This window comes from Impatiens glandulifera, chromosome 1, assembly GCF_907164915.1.
Source record: "Impatiens glandulifera chromosome 1, dImpGla2.1, whole genome shotgun sequence".
Classification (NCBI taxonomy): Eukaryota; Viridiplantae; Streptophyta; class Magnoliopsida; order Ericales; family Balsaminaceae; genus Impatiens; species Impatiens glandulifera.
In genome coordinates, this window is record NC_061862.1 from 7,446,480 (window position 1) to 7,470,987 (window position 24,508).

Genomic DNA, 24,508 nt, shown 5'->3' on the forward strand with positions numbered 1-24,508 from the left:
AGTGAAAGCTTCAAACTGTTGAGTAACAAGATTACCTTCACCTATATATATATAGATAAAAGAGTAGTACAATCTAAAGGAAGGCAATGCACCATGCAAGAAGCTGCTTCAGGATGATCATATTAGGGAACTCTTCTCGAGTACAAGCCTAGAATTTGTGAAACTTGATAATTTGCATTATTTGATGGATGAATTGATTGATGGTAGGTTTAGTGGTCATTTGGATTCAATCAAAATGACCCTTCAATAAACAAGGCCGAAATTAAGCTTTGACATATAAGATAACTAGTTTGACCAAGTTTCAGAACTAACTATTGCATGTCCATAAGCGAGTACTAAACTCAAGACAAATGCAGTAGAGAAACTCTAACCTGTTATGCAGATAATGGAAAGTGTCATTTACAAGACCAGGGTCTTCCAGAACAATGACAAGAACATCATATACTCAAATTTTCAAAATTTCACATGACAATAGTTCCTGAAATTCAACATAATAGTCCATCTCGAAACATATTTAATTAGTGGACATATTAAGAGAGACTGATAGAGAATTCTAAAAACCATCAAAAGAAAAGTGAGCATACAAAGCTTTAGGATAAGAAAATTGAAACATATTCTCAGACACATATTCAGCAATTGTAACAGCACCTAATCCTTTACAACCATATTGTAACAGCACCTTATTCTCAAACACTGCATCTCCTCTCTTCACAACCAAAAGCAAAAATATCAGCAAATTTCTGTTGAATCAGGGAGAAGAAGCTGCATGACCAGAAAAGACTAGAGTTTTCCCTATCAGGAATTGGACCCCCCACATCATAAATAAGTAGGGAGAAAGAGTACTCAATGATACTAAAACAATCACAACCCTATTAAACAACTAGAGAAGATATTTTCTTTTACTAAACACAAAATTTAACTACAAACATTTTGACTAGTTAAAACACAACTATTATTGTGCAAAACTAACCCTCAAAAATATTAACAATAAAAAGAATATTCAAAATTTCAAAAAATTGTGATTTTGGAATCAAAGATACCAAGCAACTTTAAGATTGAATCACAATAGCTATAAAAAACTATCAAATACCAAAATTTATAATGACCATTGATAAACAGCATAAAAAGTCTAAATAAATAAAGATAGAATGTCGAAGACAATATTAAATCACTCAAATATCCATGATAAAGCACAGTTATGAACTGAAAATAAACATAATAAAACGTTTCAATCATCTTATGCAACTGCATCTATGAAGGCCTGTCCCGGTTTCCTTAAAGCAAGTCTTCCATGGCATCCAAGCAGCTGTATGATGTTCAAAATAATCAATTCAATTAGTATGGTTGAACAAATCCCTCAAATCAAAATCTTACAAATGCAGAAATGAACAAACCTTAGCATTAACACCATCGGCAACAATGCGGTTCTCAGACTTCCACTTCAGATAATCAGTGCGGTTATACTTGGTGAATCCCCTAAAAAGATGATAGTCAAAATGGTTGATTAGAAAAAAAACAACCAACAAAAACCTAATCTTTTCAACTGAGAGAACAAAAAAACGTACCACTTTCGGCTGACAATGATCTTTTGACGACCAGGGAACTTGAACTTAGCACGACGAAGAGCTTCCTGAGCATTATGGCTGTTGGAATCTTTGCAACGAACAGACAACAAAACTTGACCAATAGCAACCCTAGCACAGACACCTTGTGGCTTACCAAAAGCACCACGCATACCAGTTTGAAGCCTATCAGCTCCAGCACACGACAACATCTTGTTGATACGAAGAACGTGGAATGGATGAACCCTAACACGCAAATGGAAAGCATCCTTTCCAGCAAACTTGGTCATGTACTTGTTGCAGGCAATACGCGCAGCCTCAAGTGCTTCACTGGAGACGTTTTCCTTCTCCCAACTGACAAGATGAACACAGAAGGGGAACTCATCGACACCTTTCTTCTTCATGCCTACATCGTAGATCCTGATCTTAGGATCTGGCACACCACGGCAAAACCTTGACTTAGGGTAAGGCTTGTTCTTGATCTGACGGTAACACCTTGCTGGTCCTGTATAAGTAAAAAGAATTGACTATAAAACCTAAAATCGATTGAACTGAATCGCCATCAATAGATCAAGACATATATATATTGTACGAACGATAATCAAGAAGAATTAAACCCTAGATTAGAGATTTGAGAAAATTCTTCAACCAGATGCATAATAAACAAATTGACATACATTGTGATGAAGAAAAGAAAACGCTAAACGAGAGAAAACTTACTTCTCCCCATCTTTAAGCAGCGGCAAGAACAAGAACAGAGAATGAGAGAAAATGAGAGAATGAAAACCTAAATATGGGAGAGGAGAAGAAAGGTTTAGGGTTTACTAATGGGCGTAAGAGAGGCCCAATAGAATATGCGGATTGGGCTTATGAATTAATAAGCCTACAGCCGGTTTCGATTGGGCCTTTGAATTTGTAAGTATCAATTTTTTTAACTTGATTCAGTCCGAATTATGGACCAGCCCTTTTATTTTATTTATAATATATTATATACATTTTTTTTATTCTCTTTGCATTATAAGTTCTTTTTGTCACTTCATGTTTGGTTCTGAATTAAATATCTATTTTTTTTAATACAAATAATTTAGAAAAACATATTATATATATTTAAATAATAATTTTTAATTTTATTCTGGTTGACACTTTAAATAATTAAGTGATAAAAAATACAATTATTTCACAAGGTTTATCGTTTGAGTTATCTATTGGTTTGATTTCTTCACTTTTATATATTTATAAGGAATGATTTTTAATATATTTTTTATATTATATCAATATTTAAATTTGATAATAAAAATGAAAAAGATTATGAAGTTGATAAATGTGTGAAATTTACTTATCAACTAAATATTTTATTTATATATATTAATTTAATAAAAATAGGTCATATTTATTTAATTAATAAAAAAATTAAATACCAAATATAATCACCTCTAAATCATCACAATTCAATTCAAATACAACTATTACAATATAACTACATTTATATATAACCAAAAAACCACATCCAAATCATCAAAATACAACTATTACAATAACAATTTAAACTTCGTAAACATATCTCATTTATTAATTTAAAACTAACAATGTTATTGATTTTTCCTCCAAAAGTTTTACAATTTACAACTCCTTCTCAGTAAATTTTTTCAATTCATTAATTTTTATTGGTAACTTTATCTCTTGAGATTATTAATAATTTGCTTAGTTCTAACAATTTTGAATCATGCCATAAGAAAAACATTCATCTTCCTATATATCGAAATCAAAAAATGTCTAATAATTAAAAAAAAAAAATCAAAGTATTTTGTTTTAAAACAAATTTGCATAAAAAAATAAGTTTCATGCCACTCTTAACCCAAAAGAACATGTTATACTTGGAGTTTTACCTTATTCCTCATTTTCAATTTAAAAATGATGTGAAGAAAAACTCAAATTCATAAAATCTACATGTGTTTTAAATTGTACATTCAATTAAATTTTTAAACAACCAAAATATAATGATATTTCAGAATATCAAACATTCTCTATAATTTCTCATAGATTAAACTCATAATTGATGATAGAACTAGAATATATATATATTTTTATTTCTAAATACCGAGATTTTGTAATATTTACACAATTCTGTATATTTCATTTCCTATAGAAGTTCTTACGGAATGTTTTCAATAAAAAAATGTTATGAATTCATGAAAAAACGTCATTCTATTTCTAGTAATTAACAATTCTATGGTAGCAAGTAAAGAAATGAATTTCTAGGATGAAAGATGGAATGACATTTGTAGAATTCTCTAAACAGACTACCCAACAACAATATTATGGAGGAAGAAGTAGATTACAATCAAACAAATAACCAATTGTAAACATTTTTATTTTCTTGTAAGATATCTTATTTCAAATAAAATACAGAGACAAGAAGCTTCAAAATTACAAAGACAGTAGTGGCAAAGAAGAGACCTCGGAGATAAGAAACGGCGCTACTAAGGTGAGACCAAAGTCTGGCGAAGGCGAACAAAACATGCTTAACTGCTTCAGTTAAGTAAGTTGGATGATCCATAATTTTCCTATGGCAGAAGTTATCAGTTGTTGGTAGATCACATTCCACATAAATTTCAATCCAAATAACATTTTTTTTATTTATAGATTATACTTCTAAATTATAATGAACTCCCTTTGGTAAGTTTCTTTTGTCATGATCGGTTGAATTGCTCCATTTTTTAATTGTTTGTGTGTTTTTTTGTTCTTATCATGTAATTTTTTAATGTTTTTTTCTCCATGTAGTTTGATCATTGCCTTACTGTCCTTTTGTAATTGAAATAGTCAAATGCCTGATTATAATAAAATTTTGGTTTTATTCATTAGAAACAATTTGGACTAAAATGTGTAAAATAAGAAACAGAAATTCAATTAAAGAAGCATTATGATGAATGAGAGAAGTTTAAAAAAAGAAATGTGTTTTTGTTTCAAATTCAATAGTAACAAATAAACTAAATTTACATATGTTGTCTAAGAGAATATTAGTTTTGGTTGATTTTCTTTTGTTCAAAAGATATATTTATAAAAATAGTAGATCAGCCCAGTAGAGCAGACCAAAAAAGAAAAGAAATTGAGAAAAAAAAAAACCTAATTAACCCAAATTAAAGAACATCAATGGTTATATATGTTGGGAATTTTGAAATGAAGATTACTTTTATACTGTAATCTAGCAATGTGAGATGGGTAAATGCACAGGTTATCCAAGTCTAAAATAGAAGATCAAACACAGAACAAAACAACACCAGATTTACGTGGAAAACCCTCTCAACCTGGAGGGTAAAAAACCACGGGGCCAACCAACAAATTTCACTATAAGCAAGAAACAGATACACATGTTCTTCTCAACTTTAAACCCAAAGTTGAGGCATACAAACAGAGAAAACCAGATTCATTCAGACTTAAGCTAGTCTAGATATAAGATAACAAGAGATTGAAACCTGAAGGTGAAAATGTAAGAGATCTACTGCCTCCTTCTCTTATTCTTCCTCTATTTCTTCTCTTCTTTGCAGAATGGCTTCTCTCTCTAGAAGTGATAGAATGAGCAGCATTCTTAGGGTTTTGCTTGTTTTATTAAATGCCTAATTGGGTTGGACCCAAAGGCCCAACAATCTCCCCCTCCAGCCCACGGAGAGAGGTACACCGATCTTCAAGTCATCACTTGGTATTCATGCCGACAAGCCGACAACAGAGCTCGAGCTTGTCTTTTGGAACAATCTTCGTAAACATGTCTGACGGGTTCTTATCCGTGTGGATTTTCTTCAACTTCATCTGTTGGTTTTCTATTACATCTCTTAACCAATGAAACCTCACATCAATATGCTTAGTTCTGGAATGATATGTAGCATTCTTGCTCAAATCTATGGCACTCTGGCTATCACAGAAAACAATTGCATCTTCTTGTTGCATACCAAGCTCTAAGAGAAATCTAATCATCCACAATAACTCCTTACCAGCTTCAGTTGCTGCAATGTATTCTGTTTCTGTTGTTGATAAAGCCACACATTTCTGCAATTTGGATTGCAATGACACGGCTCCCCCTGCAAAAGTAAACACATAACCCGAAGTGGATTTTCTATGATCTAGATCTCCAGCCATATCAGCATCTGTGTAACCTTCTAACACAGCTTCACCATTTCCAAAACTCAAACACAATTTGGAAGTGCCTCTTAGATATCTAAGAATCCACTTCACTGCTTCCCAATGTTGTTTTCCTGGATTAGAGAGGAACCTACTTACCACACCGACTGCATGCGCTATATCTGGCCTAGTGCAAACCATTGCATACATCAAACTCCCTACAGCCGAGGAATATGGAACACTTGACATTTCATCATTTTCTTTCTCTGTTGATGGACACATCTTCTTGCTCAATTTAAAATGGCTAGGAAGTGGACAACTTACTTCCTTTGCTCCTTGCATGTTGAATCTTTCAAGCACCCTTTCAATGTACTTCTCTTGTGACAACCAAAGTCTCTTAGCTTTTTTGTCACGAGTAATCTGCATTCCCAATATCTGACGTGCTTGGCCCATGTCCTTCATGTCAAATGTCTTGGACATCTCCTTCTTCAACATTGCTATTTTCTCAGCATCATGTCCTACAATCAACATATCATCAACATAAAGTAAAAGGATCAGAAACTTTCCATTAGAAAATCTTTTGAAGTAAACACACGGATCTGCCTTGGTTCTCTGGTACCCATGACTCATCATAAAAGAGTCAAATTTCTTGTACCACTGTCTCGGAGCTTGTTTCAACCCGTATAGACTCTTCTTCAATTTGCAAACCATGTTCTCCTTTTCTTTCACTTCAAAACCCTCTGGTTGCACCATGTAGATCTCTTCTTTCAAGTTACCATGAAGAAATGTAGTTTTTACATCAAGTTCTCAAGCTCAAGGTCTAAGTTAGTTACTAGACCTAACATTGTACGAATGGAAGTCATCTTTACCACTAGTGAGAAAATCTCCTCAAAGTCGATGCCCTGTTTCTGTCCAAAACCCTTTACAACAAGTCGAGCTTTGTACTTCATAATTTCTCCATTTTCATCTCTCTTTAGCTTGAACACCCATTTGTTTCTCAATGCCTTTCGGCCCTTAGGAAGTTCCACCAACTCATATGTGCCCATCTCTTGCAATGACTTCATCTCATATTTCATTGCATTCTGCCACTTAGCTTTGTCTTTATGAACTTGTGCCTTCTGAAAACTTTTTGGCTCTCCTTCTTCTGTCAATAATATATACTCTGAAGAAGGGTACCTTTTAGAAGGTTGGTGCTCTCTCTCAGACCTTCTTAATGGGGGCTCTTCTGGCTCCTCTTGACGATGTTGCTCCCCCTGCTCAGGAACACCATAAACAGTCTCATCATCATTACTACCATTCATGTCAGAGGTTTCCTCAGTGGCTTCTTCATTTTGTTCATCTTCATCTGTAACTGTTGATTGTACATGTGAAGGAATTGGTATGAGTTCTATGGACTCATCAACCCTCTCTGACTTCTCAATGATTTCTGGATTTATCCCATTCTGACCCTCGAAGAACACAACATCTTTGCATCTAACAATTCTCTTCTTTTCTGGGTCCCATAATCTGTACCCAAATTCCTCATTTCCATACCCAAGGAAAATACATGGAATTGCTTTATCATCCAACTTGGATCTTTGCTCCTTTGAAATATGCACATATGCTTTGCATCCAAACACCCTTAGATGCGAGTATGAAATATTCTTCTTAGACCATACACTTTCTGGCATTTCAAACTTCAAAGGAACAGAGGGTGACCTGTTTATGCGATAACAGGCTGTGCGAACTGCTTCTCCCCAAAACTGTTTTGGCAACTTTGCCATCTTCAGCATGCATCTCACCTTTTCTACAATGGTGCGATTCATTCTCTCAGCCACACCATTGTGCTGCGGAGTTCCAGGCACTGTCTTCTCATGTCGAATACCATATTTGGTACAGTATGCTTTAAATTCTTTGGAGGTATACTCTCCCCCGTTATCAGAGCGAAAACATTTCAGCTTACTGGCTGTCTCTCTTTCTACCATGACATGGAACTCTTGAAAGTAATTGAATATCTTGTCTTTTATTCTCATAAAATAAACCCACACCTTTCTAGACGCATCATCAATAAATATTAAAAAATATCGATTGCCACCCAATGACTCCACTTCAAAAGGACCACACACATCAGAATAAATCAAGTCTAACACATTATGTTTTCTTTCTGATGTTTGACTAAAAGAGACTCGATGTTGCTTACCAAATGGGCAGTAGTCGCATAGATCCAGAACCTCATCTTTGGTTGAGGGGATGTGCAGCTTCCTCACCAGAATTCGCAGCCCTTTCTCACTCATGTGGCCAAGGCGTTGATGCCACAGAGTTAGAGAGCTTTCAGCTTGTACTGCATTCAGATCATCTTTGAGTACCTTCACATGTGTTCTGTACAATGAGTGCCACGACTTCCCTTTTGCTACAATCATTGATCCTTTGCTGAGTTTCCATTCACCACCACCAAGATAATGCTTGAATCCATCTTTGTCCAATGCATCACCTTATATCAAATTTAGACGCAAATCAGGAATATGCCGCACATCTTTCAGTGTTAACCGATGCCCCTGTTCTGTCTGCAAATAAATGTCACCAATACCCACAATGCTTGAGTGACTAGTATTACCCATCTTCACTGTACCAAGATCTCCAGCCTTGTACGTGGTGAAGAACTCTTTATTCGGTGTAGCATGATAGCAAGCACCTGTATCAACTATCCACTCAACTTCTTGGTGATCTTCTACATGTAGATATTGTTCATTTTCACAAGAAAGAATAACTACATCCTCTGCAGTTACTGTGGCTGTGGTATTTCTGTTTTCATCATCTTTCTTCTGATTTTTGTCTTCATTCTGTAGTCTTTTCCAGGCTCTACAATTTTTCTTCATGTGACCTTCTTTACCACAGTGATAACATTCTCTTCCCTTAGATTTTGATCTGCCTATGGACTTTCTATGGCCTCTTGATTGTTGTCGGTATTCAGCTCTTCCCCTGTTCTCTGTGACAAGGGCCTGTGCACTATTTGTATTAGTTGACTTCCTTCTTGTCTCTCATTGAACAAGCTGCTAGTAACTATACTCATAGTAAGAACACCATTCGGAGCTGCATTACTGACTGTCACAACCAATGTCTCCCAACTGTCGGGCAATGATCCCAAGAGCAATAAAGCTTGCAACTCATCTTCTAAGATCATCTCCATCACTGACAATTGATTAATCAAGCTCTGGAAATCATTTAAATGCTCAGCAACACCTGCACCTTCTCTGAATTTCAGATTTATTAACTTTCGAATTAGAAACGCTTTGTTACCTGCTGTTTTCTGCTCATACAATGACTCCAGCTTCTTCCACAACTCATGTGCACTCTTTTCACTTGCTACATGGTGGTACACGCTATCATCAAGCCACTGTCTGATTGTGTCAACTGCTTTCCTGTTCAATTTTGTCCAATCACTGTCAGACATATCTTTTGGCTTCGCACTATCTTCTTCAACCGGCTCATACAAGTCTTTACAGTAAAGGATATCCTCCATCTTGGATTTCCAAATCTGCCAGTTATTATTTGTCAACCTGATCATTGTGCTATTGTCTTCCATCTCAACCTACAAAAGCACTCTTCAAAATAAACCTAACAGCTCTGATACCACTTGTTGGGAATTTTGAAATGAAGATTACTTTTATACTGTAATCTAGCAATGTGAGATGGGTAAATGCACAGGTTATCCAAGTCTAAAATAGAAGATCAAACACAGAACAAAACAACACCAGATTTACGTGGAAAACCCTTTCAACCTGGAGGGTAAAAACCACGGGGCCAACCAACAAATTTCACTATAACCCAAATTAAAGAACATCAATTGTTATACATCAAACGTTTTAAAGTGAAATTCATTGCTAGACATGAGGTTTGTTTTTTTGGTAGTGTTGTTTGTGTCAACTCCTGAACAAATTATCCTATGAATGATACCTTATATATACATTATGCAAATTATAGCAAATGAAACAAATTTTGTAGTGATCCTTAACGTTTATTGTACACCCCTCTTTTATTAAGTTTTTTACGTCTTCAATCCTATAAATGATAAACAAACTTTGTTAATCTAAATAAAAATGAAAATTCATAACATATTTTGACCAATAAATGTAATGGTCTACGACTTAATTAGAGTTTTAGGTAATTATTTGTTTAGTAAAATACAATAAAGAAATTAAACTTGTAATAATTTAGGGGAAAAAAATAAGGTGAGGCCTAACCTTTATAATGTTCAGCTCCAAAGCCATCTGGAGTCTGAACAAAATCTTTTTTAAATATATATATATTAAAAACTATATGTTGGGACCCTTGGGGAAGGGCTTACCAACTATGGGAAATTTGACAAAATAATCCTAATAATGGCGGCAGACTTGATAAAGTTTAAAAAAAAAAACTTTTCGATCAAAATACAATTTCGTGTTACGCGACGACGCATACATTCTCGTGACACGGCGCAAATGTCGCCTTTAATATTTATTATATTTTCCCTATTTTTTTCTTTCTTTCTTCTGCTCTTCTTCCTATTCTCTCTTCTCTCTAAACTTTAAGAGGTGAACGAAAACGACGAGCACAGCGATACACAACAACGAAAGACAATCATGAGCGATGAATCTTTGGTGCTCATTTTCGTGAAACTTCCCAGATCCGGGAGCGATGGAGTCTTTGGTGCCATAGGTGCCTCCATTGGAAGATAAACATGCTTCAAGTTGGCGAAGAGAAACTATACTCATATGCTTTCAAACGTTGGCTTAGACCCGAGGTTTGATCTCTTTTTCCTTCTATCTATCTCAATCTACCATGATTGCGTGTTTTCAGCTACCTTGACATATACAATTCCAATACCAATACGTAGGTTTGTTAATACTTTTCGCTATTTGACTTTTATTATTAGCCTTTCTTTGTTTTCTAAAGAGATTTTCACATTAATACGTTTTTGTGTTACCATAATATAGGTTTATCCATTATTTCCAAGCTTCGCGTCAAGCAAAAGTTGGTTGGGATAGTTCCATGATAGAGTAGGCTCATCATGTAGGAGTAACATGGCTTTCTTGGACCTCTTCTATTCAGAAGCTGGTGTCTGGTGAATGTGATAATACTGTGAAAATATGAAAGCTAACATCATCTAGATTATGGGAGATAGATTGCTTTCCTGCCTTGAAGATGCATGATGATTGGGTGAGAGATGTTTTGTGAGCGCCTAATTTGGGGCTTGTTAAGTCTAGCATTGCTAGTGCTTGAGTGGCAAGAAAGCAATGTCAATGCTACTGGTGATCAATAGTTTTTAAGGTTCATATTTGTCTTTAAAACTCTATGAATTCTTCAATTTTCGAGTTTGAATACTTTTGTTTGTTGAATTTTTCTTGACAAATTTATTGGGCTCGAATTTAGGTTATTGTTGACCAGGTTTGTTCAGTTATTTGGCTATATATCGAGACAGTTCTTAATAGACCATTTTATTTTATAATATATCAATCAATTGCATCATATATAATAAGGTTGATTTGTCAATTCTTTATCTAATTTTGAAAATGTAAATACAAAATCAATTACATATAACCCAATACAAAGAATGTATTAAAAGACATAAAGGTCTTATAATTGAGAACACAATTGAATTGTGGATAAATGCAACATATCACAATATTAAAGAACAATATCAAGCCTAAAATAATAACAAATGAACATGCTTCAATCATTTTGAGCTACTTTATATTTGAAAAAAGAAATAATTCCATCCCAAAACTAATATATCTCCAATGCAGTCAATTTTGAGTTCATACGGGGAAAGATGCTTAAACCTAGGCTTAAGGACAATTTTGTTTTATTATGGTAAGCATAAAACATTGATTTTGATCTATCATTAAAATGCAATTACAAATGTAGAGGTACATGCATATAGCTAGGTTGTTGATATCAACTTAAATACAATCAACAAACCCAATCTCATATATTAAAATAACCAATCTCACCTTGAACACAATATTAACATCTTAGTAGTTAAACAAGATGTTGTCATTTTATATAAGAGTCATTACATGACACCATTAATGCATAACTGAACAAATGTAAAGTTTCTCTTATTCTTTAATTACAATCTTATCTAGGCAGTTCAACCACCTTAGATCCTAAGGTTGACTAACATAATGTCAACAACCATGATTACAACATTAACTTTTCTTATAGTCATTTATTCAACTGCCCTAGTAGTTTCACACAAGATTATGATTCTCGAACGAGTAGTTTTAAAGACAAACGATGTGGAGAAACAAGACCGCGCAAGGCATGCAAAGATGGGCATAGTTAATTTTACTGTTGTTGTCTATGATCCAGCCAAGCAAGGGTAAGTATATGTAGTTAATTAATTTCTACATTACTTAAAACACTCCATTTAGTCATTTACTAATTAATGTTCCTTCAGGTTGTATTACACGACGATAAAACTAGGCTCTCCCGCTAAAGAATTTCATGTACAAATTGACACGGGGGAGTGACGCGTTGTGGGTGAGCTGCCCCGTAAAATCTAAAGTGGGTGTAAGTTTCTATGTATTTTTATTTTTTTACTAACCAGAAAATTAATTTTTAAGTTAGACTTAATTTAAGTAATTAAACTAGCCCATGCATGCCCCAATTAATACTAAATTTAACTAGAGGTAAATAACAGTATATATTTATTTATTTATTAGAGAGTTTGAATTGTGGGTATTTTCTTTTTGTTAAAATCAAACTTAAATAATAATACAAAAATAAAATATTTCATGAAAGTATAACGACTGTTTTAAATAATGTAGAAAACTAAGAGGTTACAATTAGAATTATGTTTAGTATATAAAAGAAATAAAATTCAAATCCAGCCCTAGTTTATGCTATTCCCAAATCTTGTAAATCAAAATTCTTGTTCTTCTCCATTGTTTCCAATCAAATCAATGGGGGTGAATCGATTTTACTATTAGATTATATGTATGATTTTTTACTATTTGTTAGCTCAATTCAAACGGTGATATGGGCGAAACTCTTTACTAAGTTTAATCAAGGTGAATTTGCAGTTTGAGCCTAATTTCTATGATATTGCAACTTCATCTTCTGCTTCAACCATCTCTTGTTACGACCCATTATGCATTCCCGCCGGCGTTCAATGTGCCAATGAGAGTAATCCATGTCCGTTTGGGATTAAATATGAAGACGGGAATGTGGCGTTTGGTTACTATGTAACCGACTTGTTGCATTTCGATGCAATTAATCCACATTCTTTGGCGGTGGAAAACTCTTCTGCTAGAATTCTTTTTGCGTAAGAAGATTAATATGATTTTCACTTATGGGTTTATCTTCTTCTTCTCTTTACTGAATGTTTGTGGTTTACAGGTGTAGCACATTTCTGAAGGGCATGTTAACTAGGGAAAACCGAGCTGTGGATGGGATATTGGGACTTAGTTACGCTCATCCATCCACTATTTCACAACTGGAAAATAAAGGGATTATCCCAAGAAAGTTCTCACATTGTTTTGGAAGAGATAACCGAGGGGTGCTGATTATGGATGGAAACTTTAAGGAGACAACAGGAATTGTCTATACTCCCCTAATGCCATCCTCGTATGTAATCCTTCCTGTCTTTGTAATTAATATGTTTTGGTATCTGCTATTTACTTCTTGGTTAAATAACAAGAGCCACTGCCATTTCTATCTAGAACACATCACCGTGAATGGGCAGCCTTTACCCATCAATCCAAGTGTCTATAATGCATTAAGTGGTGTAAGAACCATAATGGACACTGGAACAGTTCTGGCATATCTTATTCCAGAAACCTACGATGCCTTGATAAATGCTGTAAGTTAACTTGTAAGATGTTCAATCATTTACATTGTTGGATGCTTACTTCATATTGTAATTTGAATTTTACAGATAGATGCCACAGTTACACAGCAAGAAAATGATGTGGTCTATAATTCTGTTGGAACCCGGTGTTATAATAGGTAGTCTGATCATTTCATCGCTCTATTATTGGGACCAAATTATTATTGACTCATTCTCATTTTTTATGTAGCGGATTGACATATTGCCACAAGTTTCATTCAACTTTGCCGGCAACGCTTCTTTGGTTTTGACGCCGCTTGACTACATTACAGATTTCCATCCCATTATTGTGAGATCTTGAATAGCAAATATGCAATACTCTTTTAACTTTTTCTCTCTTTTTTTGGTTGAAAAAATGCAATACCTAACTTATTATGTGGTTATCTTCATGGATATTTGTTTGTCAATGGACGGTGTCCCAACAATTTGCATTGGATTTCAGAAGCTTGTAGATGCAAAGTTGATCATCTTAGGAGGTTTGTTTAGAAACAATAGAATGTCATGAACAATTTAATTGTTTTTTCTTAAGTTTTGGTAGTATCATTTCTTGAGTTGTTGTATGTTTTACTTTCAGATCTTGTTAAAATTTGTTATTTGTACTTTTAATTACATTATCATGTTCACACCATCATAGTAAAAATCTAAGATTGTTTGCCATCTTTAGTGTCTTCATTAACTCATTTGATTATATTTTCACCACAGTTAATGGAAAATTACGTGCATATTAAACACCTTTTATGCTATCAAATTAAACCCTAAACTTTTTAGTTTCCAGTTTCTAAGGCTATCAATAACCCAACTGGTTGAAATGATATAAAATATTAATCGCAAGTCATAGAGTCGGATATGGTACATTATAGATACTTCTTCTTGGGTGAAAGGGGTGGTGGTGATGGTTAGATAAAAATGAATTGTTTATAACTTACAACAACTATATAGGTTATTTTCCGATTCGTGATATTCCATAAGAACTTGAGTAGGAAGGGTTTTCTCTCGCGGATATTCATACCATCTGCATTTTCACTTAGAAACCATTCTGGTGCCCTAGCCTTTGAAACTCCGACTCTATGACTTTGGCTATCTTTTTGTCGTCTGAATTGGGTTCTGGAAACTCCACGTGAATGGACCCTTGCTTGACGATGGGTGCTGTGGATTCAATTAGTTGGGCTTCATGTTTCAAATAGCTATACATCTGCTGCTGAAAGGGGTGATCCAGTGAAAAACAACTGACTGTGCCATTTTGTGAATGGCGTGCCGATCCAGAGCCTTCTTTTTTACAAAAATGTGGGAGAGATTCATAATCCATTATCTGCACTCATTAAATAAACAACAATAAGATCTAGTTATATATCTGATTTTGTAAAAATAATTAAAAATGATTCAAGAACATATTTCTTTCCTACACCTAACTTTTTTACTCAATCAATGCCTCATTATTTGGCATAAGCTGTCAATCAATCAGCCAAAAAGAAATACTGAACTTTTGTATTTTGACTAATGAAAAGGGTATATGATTCTCCAATATCACTAACTAATAATCCTATGCTTTATGTAAAATAATAATTTTGGGACTTGGGTTATTTTCTTTAAGAGCTTGTTTAATCTTGGGTTATTTAAAAAAAAAACTGTTATCACATCATTAATCTTTTCAATCATTAAATGATCAAAAGCCCCAGCTTTTCATCAAACAAGATTTTGATTTTATAACCTAATTCCTTTTCAAATAAACTCATATCAAACAAGCTCCAAGGAGGGTAACCCAACGTTACACCAGCAAGTACCTTTTTTTTTAAAATTGTCAACTTCTCAAGTACTAATATCTAGTCACATATAAAAATGAGAACCTGGAGAAAGTCACATATCTGGACAGGCAATCATATTCTATATGGAAAAGAAAGCTCGCTAAAGAATGCAGGCTTAAAAACTAACTTAGAGAATATTTTAAAAGAAGTACCTTCAATAAATCTTCTGTCCCACAGCCTTGCAGCACCTGGACTCTATTTCTTGTTCTTTCTTGCAAAAGTGGCTTAACAACCTGCGCCAAAATTTTAAGGTGTTGTAGGAAACTATCTAATAAATCAATCTTCAATTCTTAATCAAACAAAACACAAGTGAACCTTCCAGCATGCTGAAAATATGTAAGGTGCATTCACTATATAGTATATCTCTGTCTTCTCTGGATAGTTCAGGTCATCAATGGTAGAAACAACAGTTAACAGCTGAAAGGAAATGAAGAGGTAAATATAGGTTAACAGCTGAAAGGAAATGAAAAGGTAATTTCCAGAGCAAGCCATCTAACGTCCAATATTATATCAACAAATGTGTATAGCTTGGTACCTTAATTTGGTTTAGTGCAGAAAGCTTTAAACCAGTCATATCAAGAATCTTAACGCACGTGCCAATATATCGTCCAAATTTAATTGTTGCAGATGGCTATAAGACAAACAAAAAAACAATATGTTAGGAATGAGATATGCCAATAGGAAAATCAATAGAAAAATTTATGCAAAGGCATACTAACCAAGATAACACGATCCCTGTATTCATTCATTTGAATGTGTGATTGAACATAATAGTTCACCTAAAAGTAAGACATGAAAATAGGTCAGTTAAATCTTGTAAAACAAACATGGTTTACTAAAATTTCCCATTTATTTTCCTTAATCAAATTACACATCATTGTGTAGAAAACATAGAGAAATGGAAAGATTGAGGTGAAAGTTAGAATATTTGGAAAATAAACAATGATCCAGACATATCAGATGAGATTCAGGAAATTTAACCAGGCTAAGAAAATAGGTTGGTAGTCTTCTTACAGATGCTTTGTCGTATGTGCTGAGCCCTACACCAACAGCAATAACAGGAAGACCCTGCATACAAGTTAGAAAATGAGAAAAATTAAGAAAAACAAATATTGCATGCGGGAATAAATGGAGAGTTGGCTGTTTGTGATTGATTCTTGATGATGAGATATAGATATGGGTGTGCTTGAATTCGAATTATAGAATCAGTTTGTGCAAATGATGTAAACAGATATAATAGTTTTAATTCAAAAACGAGAGAATTGGTCTCAAGTTGGGTTCATGCCAAATAGAGCAGCTTGATTCAAGTGAATATACAAAAAAAAATTGGAAATGGACAATAATGACTGCCGTAAACAATCCATGCAATGAACAATAGTCACCTGCTTTGAGTAACCCGACACTCCCATTAGCTGAGAATCACGAATCGATCTGTACAATTGGGTAGGAACAATGGGTTTCTGTTGACATTAAGTACAAATTAGACTTAATAGCAAAACAAAAAATAGTACAAAATAAACATGAATTAGTAGGAATAAAAGGTCTCTGCATGAAGTACAGATAACTAGGAAAATGTACAGATATTCATGTAAACTTGAGCTAGCTTGCAAAGATCAAGAATAATACAAAAGTTTCAAAAGAAGGGTCATAGTCTGTCACATTTATTAAAAAATAATATTTAATGATAAAAATGAACTCCACTGACCAACTGGCAACACCATTAAGTCATTTTCTCTCTTTTTACAACCCATCATCTTTACAACCCTCCATTATAAAGCATCAATCAGATCAACAAATGCAAGAATTTCATTAAGTTTTGGCAATAGTTTTTTCTGAACTAGGTCAATAATAGAATCCCACTAGTTTGGAGAATATTTTCTTCCAATTTAGTTCAATCAACATGTTGCAAATACGCCAAATGTCATAAATAATGATACATGAATAGATCAGGGAAACAAGACCTCACCGACAATATACTGTCAACCTCACTCTGTATCCTCCAGTTTAAACAGTCAACCAGCTGTTAAAAAATAAGAAAACAAAAAAGAAAGACGTCCATAGGTTAATAATTAATTACCCAAAGCCAAAGACTAGTTGGAAGACAAATTAAAACTGACCATTTTGTGGGCTTTAACGACATTTCCGTCTCTTGCTAGAAGAAACCTCTTTAGGGTTTCAGATGGATATCCTTGCTGCAAGATCTGCAAAATCAGTCAAACATTCCATGAGCTGTTTTAATTAAAGCAAAGAGATTTAGGAGATATGACAAGATTATGATAACCAAGTATGTGCATTTTAGAAATCAATGTATTTATACCACATACGCTCCTACTAAACAAGTATAATAGACAAATTCCACATCTCAACCGGCGATTAAGCGAAATCGTTTTATCTTCCGCAAAGATCAGCTCGATTTAACGCGGCACAAAGAGAAAACAGACAATTATTAACTAAAGACAGCCGGATCAGTAAAACGGCTGTTCTCTGACTAATTTCTATGTGAAGATCCGTCGAGTAAGAGTGCAAAAAGTAGAGAGAGAGAGAGAGAGAGAGAGAGAGAGAGAATAAGAGGAACCTTGAAAGTGTTCTTCTGATCCTCGTCGACTGCAATGAGAAAGAAGAAAGTAACGAAACATAAGATCATCAGAATTAACGATCGAAGAAGAAATGAAGAAGAAATCGAGAAAAGTAAAATAAAGCATTGGAGTATGATCTAGTAGATGATAATCTATGAGCACTAATTACCTCCTTCCATTAGCTTGCATAACTGCTTGATCATATCTTCGGTGATCATATCCATTCTCTCTCTCTATCTCTCTAGTGAGTAGATTCGTACGCAGATTTGAAGAAGAGAGGGAGAGAATGGAAAGAGTCGAGAATGGAAGAAAGTGTGCGGTTGTGGCTTCAACTGGAAAATGTGAGCAGGGGTCCCTTTTTTCCTCCCTCCTCTTGACGAAGAAGAAGAGCTCTTTTTCTGATTCCTTTTGCCCCCAACCGCCTCTTCGATTCTCTCTCTATGAGATGTAATTTTATGGAGAAATTTGATGAAATGACCCTAATTATTATTTAAGTGTGCCGCGAACTTAATAAAAATTGCGTAAATGATCGCTTTATATTTTTTAACGGTGACCATTTAGGTAAGTTTTAGGTTGGAGGGTTCGGGTAGACAAGTTAAGGGGTTCGACGATTCTAACATAAACCTGACCTGTTTAATAATTCGGGTCAAAAATCTCTAACATAAACCTGACCTGGTTATTTGTGTTTAACCTGAACCTGACCCATTTGACCTATTTAACCAGATTTACCTAATTCAACTCGAATCAAACCCAATGTAATTAATTCATATCTCTATTTCAAATTAAAATGACATCACTACAAAATAAAAATGAAGTTAAATCACAAATTCACTTATACAAAATTTTACAAAAGAAAATGAGTGAGTGACTAAGAAAAAATAACACAAAACTCAACAAAAGAAACTTGTAAACGGGTTATCGGATCTACTTTGTGTCATGTTAGGTCGCCCCGATTTTGACCTATTTATTAATCATGTTATACATATCGACCTGATTTTGACCCGAACAAAAAAATACATAACCCTAACCTGATTTTTTCGTATTCGGTCCGGGTCGTGTTTTCGTGTCGTGTCTAAAATTGTCAGCCCTGCTATTTTTTGGACAAAAAATATCATCGTCGCGTACGCAACGGAACGAACGCATCACGAGCATGCCGTCGCGAGACGATGTATTTTTGTCTAAAAAATAGAAAGTGGTCATTTACTTAATTTTTGTTTGGCGCTAGTAATATGCAAATTAAGACAATTGTGAGTGTTATTTCATCCAATTTCCAATTTTAAAGATGTTTTAAATTTTATTATTTGGTCCATTTGATGGTAAATAAAATCAATGTGTAAAAATATTTAAATAATATTATTTGAAAAGGTTCATCAAAGACCAACTACAAGGGTAGGTCAATAATGATAGGTTTGACATTAAAGTATTTTCCATAAATGTAAATAAATACATTCTCCTCATGAAAAAAAATATTTAATTTTTATTATTTGCTGTCCTAATCTAATATAAAAAAATATGTAAATGAATAGTAAATTTTATTAAAATATAAGTAAATTTGTAATATTATTATTATTTGTCGGTATTATGTTTATAACATTATTGGAAATGATGCCACGTGAAACTTGTCCCTACACGTGATATACGGTGGAGTGGGGTTTGTTTGAATGCAAATGACGCAATTTGGGGGGAATATTTATTGGATATTATTAAAGTTTCTCTTCTAAATAAATATCTTAACCCAAATCCATATGAAAAAAAAGATTTATAATATTGTTTAGTTTGAAGCTGCTTTATTTGAATTTAAATTGAATCATTCATAAAAGAATAAAAGTATTAATGATTAATAAAAAAAAATTGATCAGACTTAAATAATTTAATATAAATGGTAGAGATCTGATCTCTGAATGTGCATTTTGGATCCACTAACCACGTTGTTCAATGTAAACTCCTCAAATAAAAAGCAAAAAAATAAGAAAAGATAAATTTGAATAAGGTTAAGCAAAGTAGGTCTTCAGTCAAAAAGTTTCCATTAACCCAAAAAAGCAGAGATCTTTCTCCAAAGTTGAAACAAAGATAGGTCACAAAACACAATAAAAATATATCAGTTCTCCACTAGTGCTAGTAAGAACACACTTAACCATTACCGGCAAAAAGTAAATAAAAACTCAAGTTTATAACCAAAACAGAACATATAGATAATGCAACGACGATGTTCGTCAAGTTAGTCTACCTCCTCCATCTTGCTGCCATCGGCATCAGCGTCGATATCTTCCAATGCAGGCATGTCAACCTCAGCATCAGCAGATTCATCATCATCAATGTTCAAACCAAGTTTCAGCATCCTGTGAATCCTGTTCCCGAAAGTGTTGGGCTCATCGAGGCTAAAACCAGACGTGAGAAGTGAAGTCTCGAACAACAATAGAACCAAATCCTTCACAGATTTGTCGTTCTTATCCACCTCAGCCCTCTTCCTCAGTTCCACCATGATAGTGTTCTCCGGGTTAATCTCCATAGTCTTCTTGCTCGACATGTAACCAGCTGAGCTAGAGTCCCTTAGAGCTTGAGCCTTCATGATCCTCTCCATGTTAGCCGTCCAACCATATTCACCAGTCACCAAACAGCAGGGTGAGTCCACAACACGGTCAGATACAATAACCTTCTCCACCTTATCGCCCAACACGTCCTTCATCACCTTACAAAGTCCTTCAAATTTCTCCTTTAATTCTTCCTTCTTCTTTTTCTCATCATCGCTCTCTTCCAGCTTTAGACCTTCCTTAGTTGCTGATACCAACTTCTTGTCCTCAAACTCCTTCAACTGACCCACTGCATACTCATCAATGGCGTCCACCATGAATAGCACCTCGTATCCCTTCTTCTTCAGCCTCTCCAGGAAGGGAGAGTTTTCAACAGCCTTCTTGCTTTCACCGGTTATGTAATAGATTTCGCTCTGTCCTTCCTTCATCCTGGTTACGTAATCCTTCAAGCTGGTCATCTCGTCACCACTCTTTGTCGAGTGGTATCTAAGTAATTCAGCAATCTTAGCCTTGTTCTGTGCATCTTCGTGGATACCCAGTTTGAGATTCTTTGAGAATGACTCGTAAAACTTGTTGTAGTCTTCCTTGTTCTCAGCAATCTCGAAGACTAGCTCAAGGCATTTCTTCACTAAGTTCTTGCGGATAACCTTGAGGATCTTATTCTGCTGTAATGTCTCTCTTGAAATGTTGAGCGGGAGGTCCTCTGAATCTACGATACCCTTAACAAACCCGAGGTATTCGGGCATCAGATCCTCGCAGTTGTCCATGATGAAGACTCTTCGAACGTAGAGTTTGATGTTGTTGGCCTTCTTCTTGTTATCAAAGAGGTCAAAAGGTGCTCTCTTTGGAACAAACAGAACAGCCTTAAACTCCAATTGACCTTCCACAGAGAAATGCTTAACTGCAAGATGCTCCTCCCAGTCATTGGTTAAGCTCTTGTAGAAGGCGCCATACTCTTCCTTAGTGATCTCTTCTGGCTTCCTCATCCAGATAGGCTTCTGCTTGTTAACCAAAGACCATTCGTGAGAGACCTCCTTGATCGTCTTCTTCTTTTTATCATCCTTCTCCTTTTCTTCATCAACTTCCTCTACTTTTCCTTCCTCGTCCTTCTTCTCCTCATCTTCATCCTCGTCATCAGAGATCTCCTTCTCAATAGTCTTCTCAGTCCAAAGAGAGATTGGATAACTAATAAACTCGGAATGTTTCTTGACCAAGTCCTTCAGTCTGCTCTCCTCAAGATATTCAAGTTGATCTTCTTTAAGATACAACGTAATCTTGGTACCCCTGCCTAGGTTCTCACCAGAAGTATCTCTAGTAACTGTGAAAGAACCACCAGCATGAGATTCCCACACGTACTGCTCATCATCGTTGTGCTTGGTAGTAACAATAGTCTTCTCAGCAACCAAGTAAGCCGAATAGAACCCAACACCAAATTGCCCAATCATACTCACATCAGCACCAGCAGAAAGAGCTTCCATGAACTCTTTAGTACCCGACCTTGCTATAGTTCCAAGGTTGTTTACCAAATCTGATATCATTTGTAAAACAAGTAAAAACAAAATTAATACACAATAGTTGAACGACCAACACTAATTCAGAATCATAACCTGCATATTATATTACATACCAGCCTTTGTCATTCCAATTCCACTGTCAATGATAGTTAAGGTTTTGTTGACTTTGTCAGGGACAAGGTGAACGAAAAGCTCAGGTTGACCATCTAGCTTGGTCTTGTCAGTCAAGCTCTCGAAACGGATTTTGTCTAGAGCCTACATGAAGCAAGTTGACAAACTATTACTCATATGTCCTTTACAGATCCAGGTAATGAACACAGTCGAATGAAAATACTTCATATTGACATCTAAACAAGAAACATTCAAGTAACTAGAATAACACTCTACATCGATCTACAATCCAATTAGAAAACAACCAAAGATAAGATGAACGGTTTATACGTGATTATATAAGCTACGCCATGATATAGGTCTGCACAACGACTGAACTAAACATAAACGAAGGATGTCGATAAAACAACATGAAATAGCATCGTATAACTAGTAAAGGTGCTAAAATGTGTATAGAAACGGAGATCGGTGGAAATAAAACTGAGTTACAGTCAAAATGAAAGAGAGAGGTGACTTACATCAGAAGCATTACTGATAAGTTCACGGAGAAAGATCTCCTTGTTGCTGTAGAAAGTGTTGATGATAAGACTCAAAAGCTGGTTGATTTCAGCCTGGAAGGCGAACGTCTCGATTTCCGCCATAGCTGATCTAGAACTGATGAAAATAGGGCAGATGAAACGATATGCGGGAGGGAATGGAGAATGAATAGAAGAGAAAGGCTTCTCTTATAAGGGAGACGAGTAGGGTTTCTCCTACTGTATCTTCTAAAGTTCTAGATCCTTCTTCTCTTCACAAATAACAACGCGGGTTTTTAGTAGGATTTGATTTCGGACAAAAATATATAAAAAAGCCCATCAACTTTTATTAGATTGTAATAAGGCTTCTTAATTTAAAATAGGCCCAATTGCTTATTTGGTGCTCGAACTTTGATAGTTTTCACTAAATGGAACTCAAACTTTAAATTGTTCCGTATAAAGATCTAACTATTAAAATTTAGTGATTTGAGGTTTTCATAAATGGACAAAACTCCTACATTTTATTATATTGTGTCAATTTAATTTTTTAATTAATTTATCACTTTTTTTAAAATCAAATTATATTTAGAGACGTTTTGGATGGGATGTGGAAAATTAGCGATATTATAAGTATATCGAAAATACCGTACCGCAATATATCGAAAATATCGATTTTTAAGTTATACCGAAAAAAATATAAGGTATGGTACCGATACCAAAATTATGTTTACGATAAATGTATGAGATTTTTAAAATTTTGATATATCTTGGTATATTGAGATATATAGAAATACCGAAATAATATTTATAAATTAAAATATATATAATACTTTTAAGTAAATAAATAAATTTAATATTAATTTCATTATAGATGAGTAATTTTTGAAAATCAAAAAAATATATAATTATATTGTAATATTAATCAATATATGTTATCTCTAAATTGAGAAAAGTTCCAACCAAACTTTCAATCTTTTGTGGTGATGAAAAATAATTGAAACTAGGTATCCGATCCTTTCAATTATTTTCAATAATATATTTTTGCAATCTTATCCTCAATGATTTCTACTATATCGACCCAAATATCGTCAAGAGACTCGACATTTAGTATAAAATTATTCTTAAAGGAACATGTAGGTTTGGTAAATATTACTTGTAAAAAAATGATTTTGAAACTTTCTTGTTCTTGTCATATCTCTTCACTCTTATCTTCTAATTTTCTCAAGGAGAAAAGTAAAAACATTCAAACTTCCCATAAATTATACTTTTAATTGCTTTACAACTTCCCCACAACATAACATAGCGAGATTGTATATTTTCTTACAAAATTTAATCCCAAAATATCTTTATCTAGTTGTCAATTACTATGACAATTACCAAAATACTTTGTTTGACGTATTCTACAGGTCTATAAGCCTTGCCAAGCACAAAATCACCACACGATCACTTATCTTTGACTGCACTTAAACATTAGAATACGATTTAGCATCCCCGCCTACATCAAAAGTTGAACTATTAGCATAAAGTTAAGTAAGCGATATAAAATACAAATATATACTTGCACATAATGAATCATGATAGCATCTTTTTATTTACTTACTTTTTACTTAACATATGTTAAGGGGTTTTAAAAAAAGTAGGCAATACATAACATAACGTGCATCCGACTAACGGAAGAAACATAACATGCATCCACTAAGTGGAAGGAACCCAACATGCATCAACTAAATCTTACCCCACACTTAATGGTTTTTACACATACTAATATAACTTGTCTTTCTTCACATTACATAGCCACAACATAAGAATCACCTAACGTTAAAACTACTCGCCACTTACCTCGACCAAATCAGCCTTAGTACTTTTGAATGTAGAGCCCTAAAGGCCAAATATATATACATTCACTTACCTGAAAATTCTTTTAACGATGTTGGG

The 24,508-nt window shown here is 34.4% G+C and overlaps 4 protein-coding genes across 4 annotated transcripts; 1 reads left to right on the forward strand and 3 right to left on the reverse strand.

Moving 5' to 3' along the window:
* Nucleotides 1-1,108: 1,108 nt before the first annotated feature.
* On the reverse strand, nucleotides 1,109-2,378 carry LOC124921628 (60S ribosomal protein L10). The gene is made up of 4 exons (XM_047462301.1): nucleotides 2,283-2,378; nucleotides 1,566-2,067; nucleotides 1,395-1,476; nucleotides 1,109-1,306 (listed from the first exon to the last, which is right to left on the reverse strand). The coding sequence occupies exons 1-4, from the start codon at nucleotides 2,290-2,292 to the stop codon at nucleotides 1,238-1,240; spliced, it is 663 nt and encodes a 220-aa protein (XP_047318257.1). The 5' UTR covers nucleotides 2,293-2,378; the 3' UTR covers nucleotides 1,109-1,237.
* Nucleotides 2,379-11,818: 9,440 nt separating this feature from the next.
* LOC124936999 (aspartic proteinase 36-like) lies at nucleotides 11,819-13,825 on the forward strand. Its single transcript, XM_047477550.1, has 7 exons — nucleotides 11,819-12,015; nucleotides 12,094-12,142; nucleotides 12,719-12,960; nucleotides 13,035-13,284; nucleotides 13,381-13,497; nucleotides 13,573-13,608; nucleotides 13,715-13,825. Exons 1-7 carry the CDS (start codon nucleotides 11,819-11,821, stop codon nucleotides 13,823-13,825), a joined length of 1,002 nt encoding a protein of 333 aa, XP_047333506.1.
* Nucleotides 13,826-14,311: 486 nt separating this feature from the next.
* LOC124921776 (phosphatidylinositol/phosphatidylcholine transfer protein SFH2-like) lies at nucleotides 14,312-18,340 on the reverse strand. The gene is made up of 11 exons (XM_047462478.1): nucleotides 18,072-18,340; nucleotides 17,902-17,930; nucleotides 17,444-17,527; nucleotides 17,293-17,346; nucleotides 16,709-16,786; nucleotides 16,341-16,394; nucleotides 16,046-16,105; nucleotides 15,862-15,957; nucleotides 15,642-15,743; nucleotides 15,479-15,559; nucleotides 14,312-14,833 (listed from the first exon to the last, which is right to left on the reverse strand). The coding sequence occupies exons 1-11, from the start codon at nucleotides 18,124-18,126 to the stop codon at nucleotides 14,549-14,551; spliced, it is 978 nt and encodes a 325-aa protein (XP_047318434.1). The 5' UTR covers nucleotides 18,127-18,340; the 3' UTR covers nucleotides 14,312-14,548.
* Nucleotides 18,341-19,909: 1,569 nt separating this feature from the next.
* LOC124920051 (heat shock cognate protein 80-like) lies at nucleotides 19,910-22,776 on the reverse strand. The gene is made up of 3 exons (XM_047460449.1): nucleotides 22,577-22,776; nucleotides 22,061-22,202; nucleotides 19,910-21,961 (listed from the first exon to the last, which is right to left on the reverse strand). Exons 1-3 carry the CDS (start codon nucleotides 22,697-22,699, stop codon nucleotides 20,121-20,123), a joined length of 2,106 nt encoding a protein of 701 aa, XP_047316405.1. The 5' UTR covers nucleotides 22,700-22,776; the 3' UTR covers nucleotides 19,910-20,120.
* Nucleotides 22,777-24,508: the final 1,732 nt, after the last annotated feature.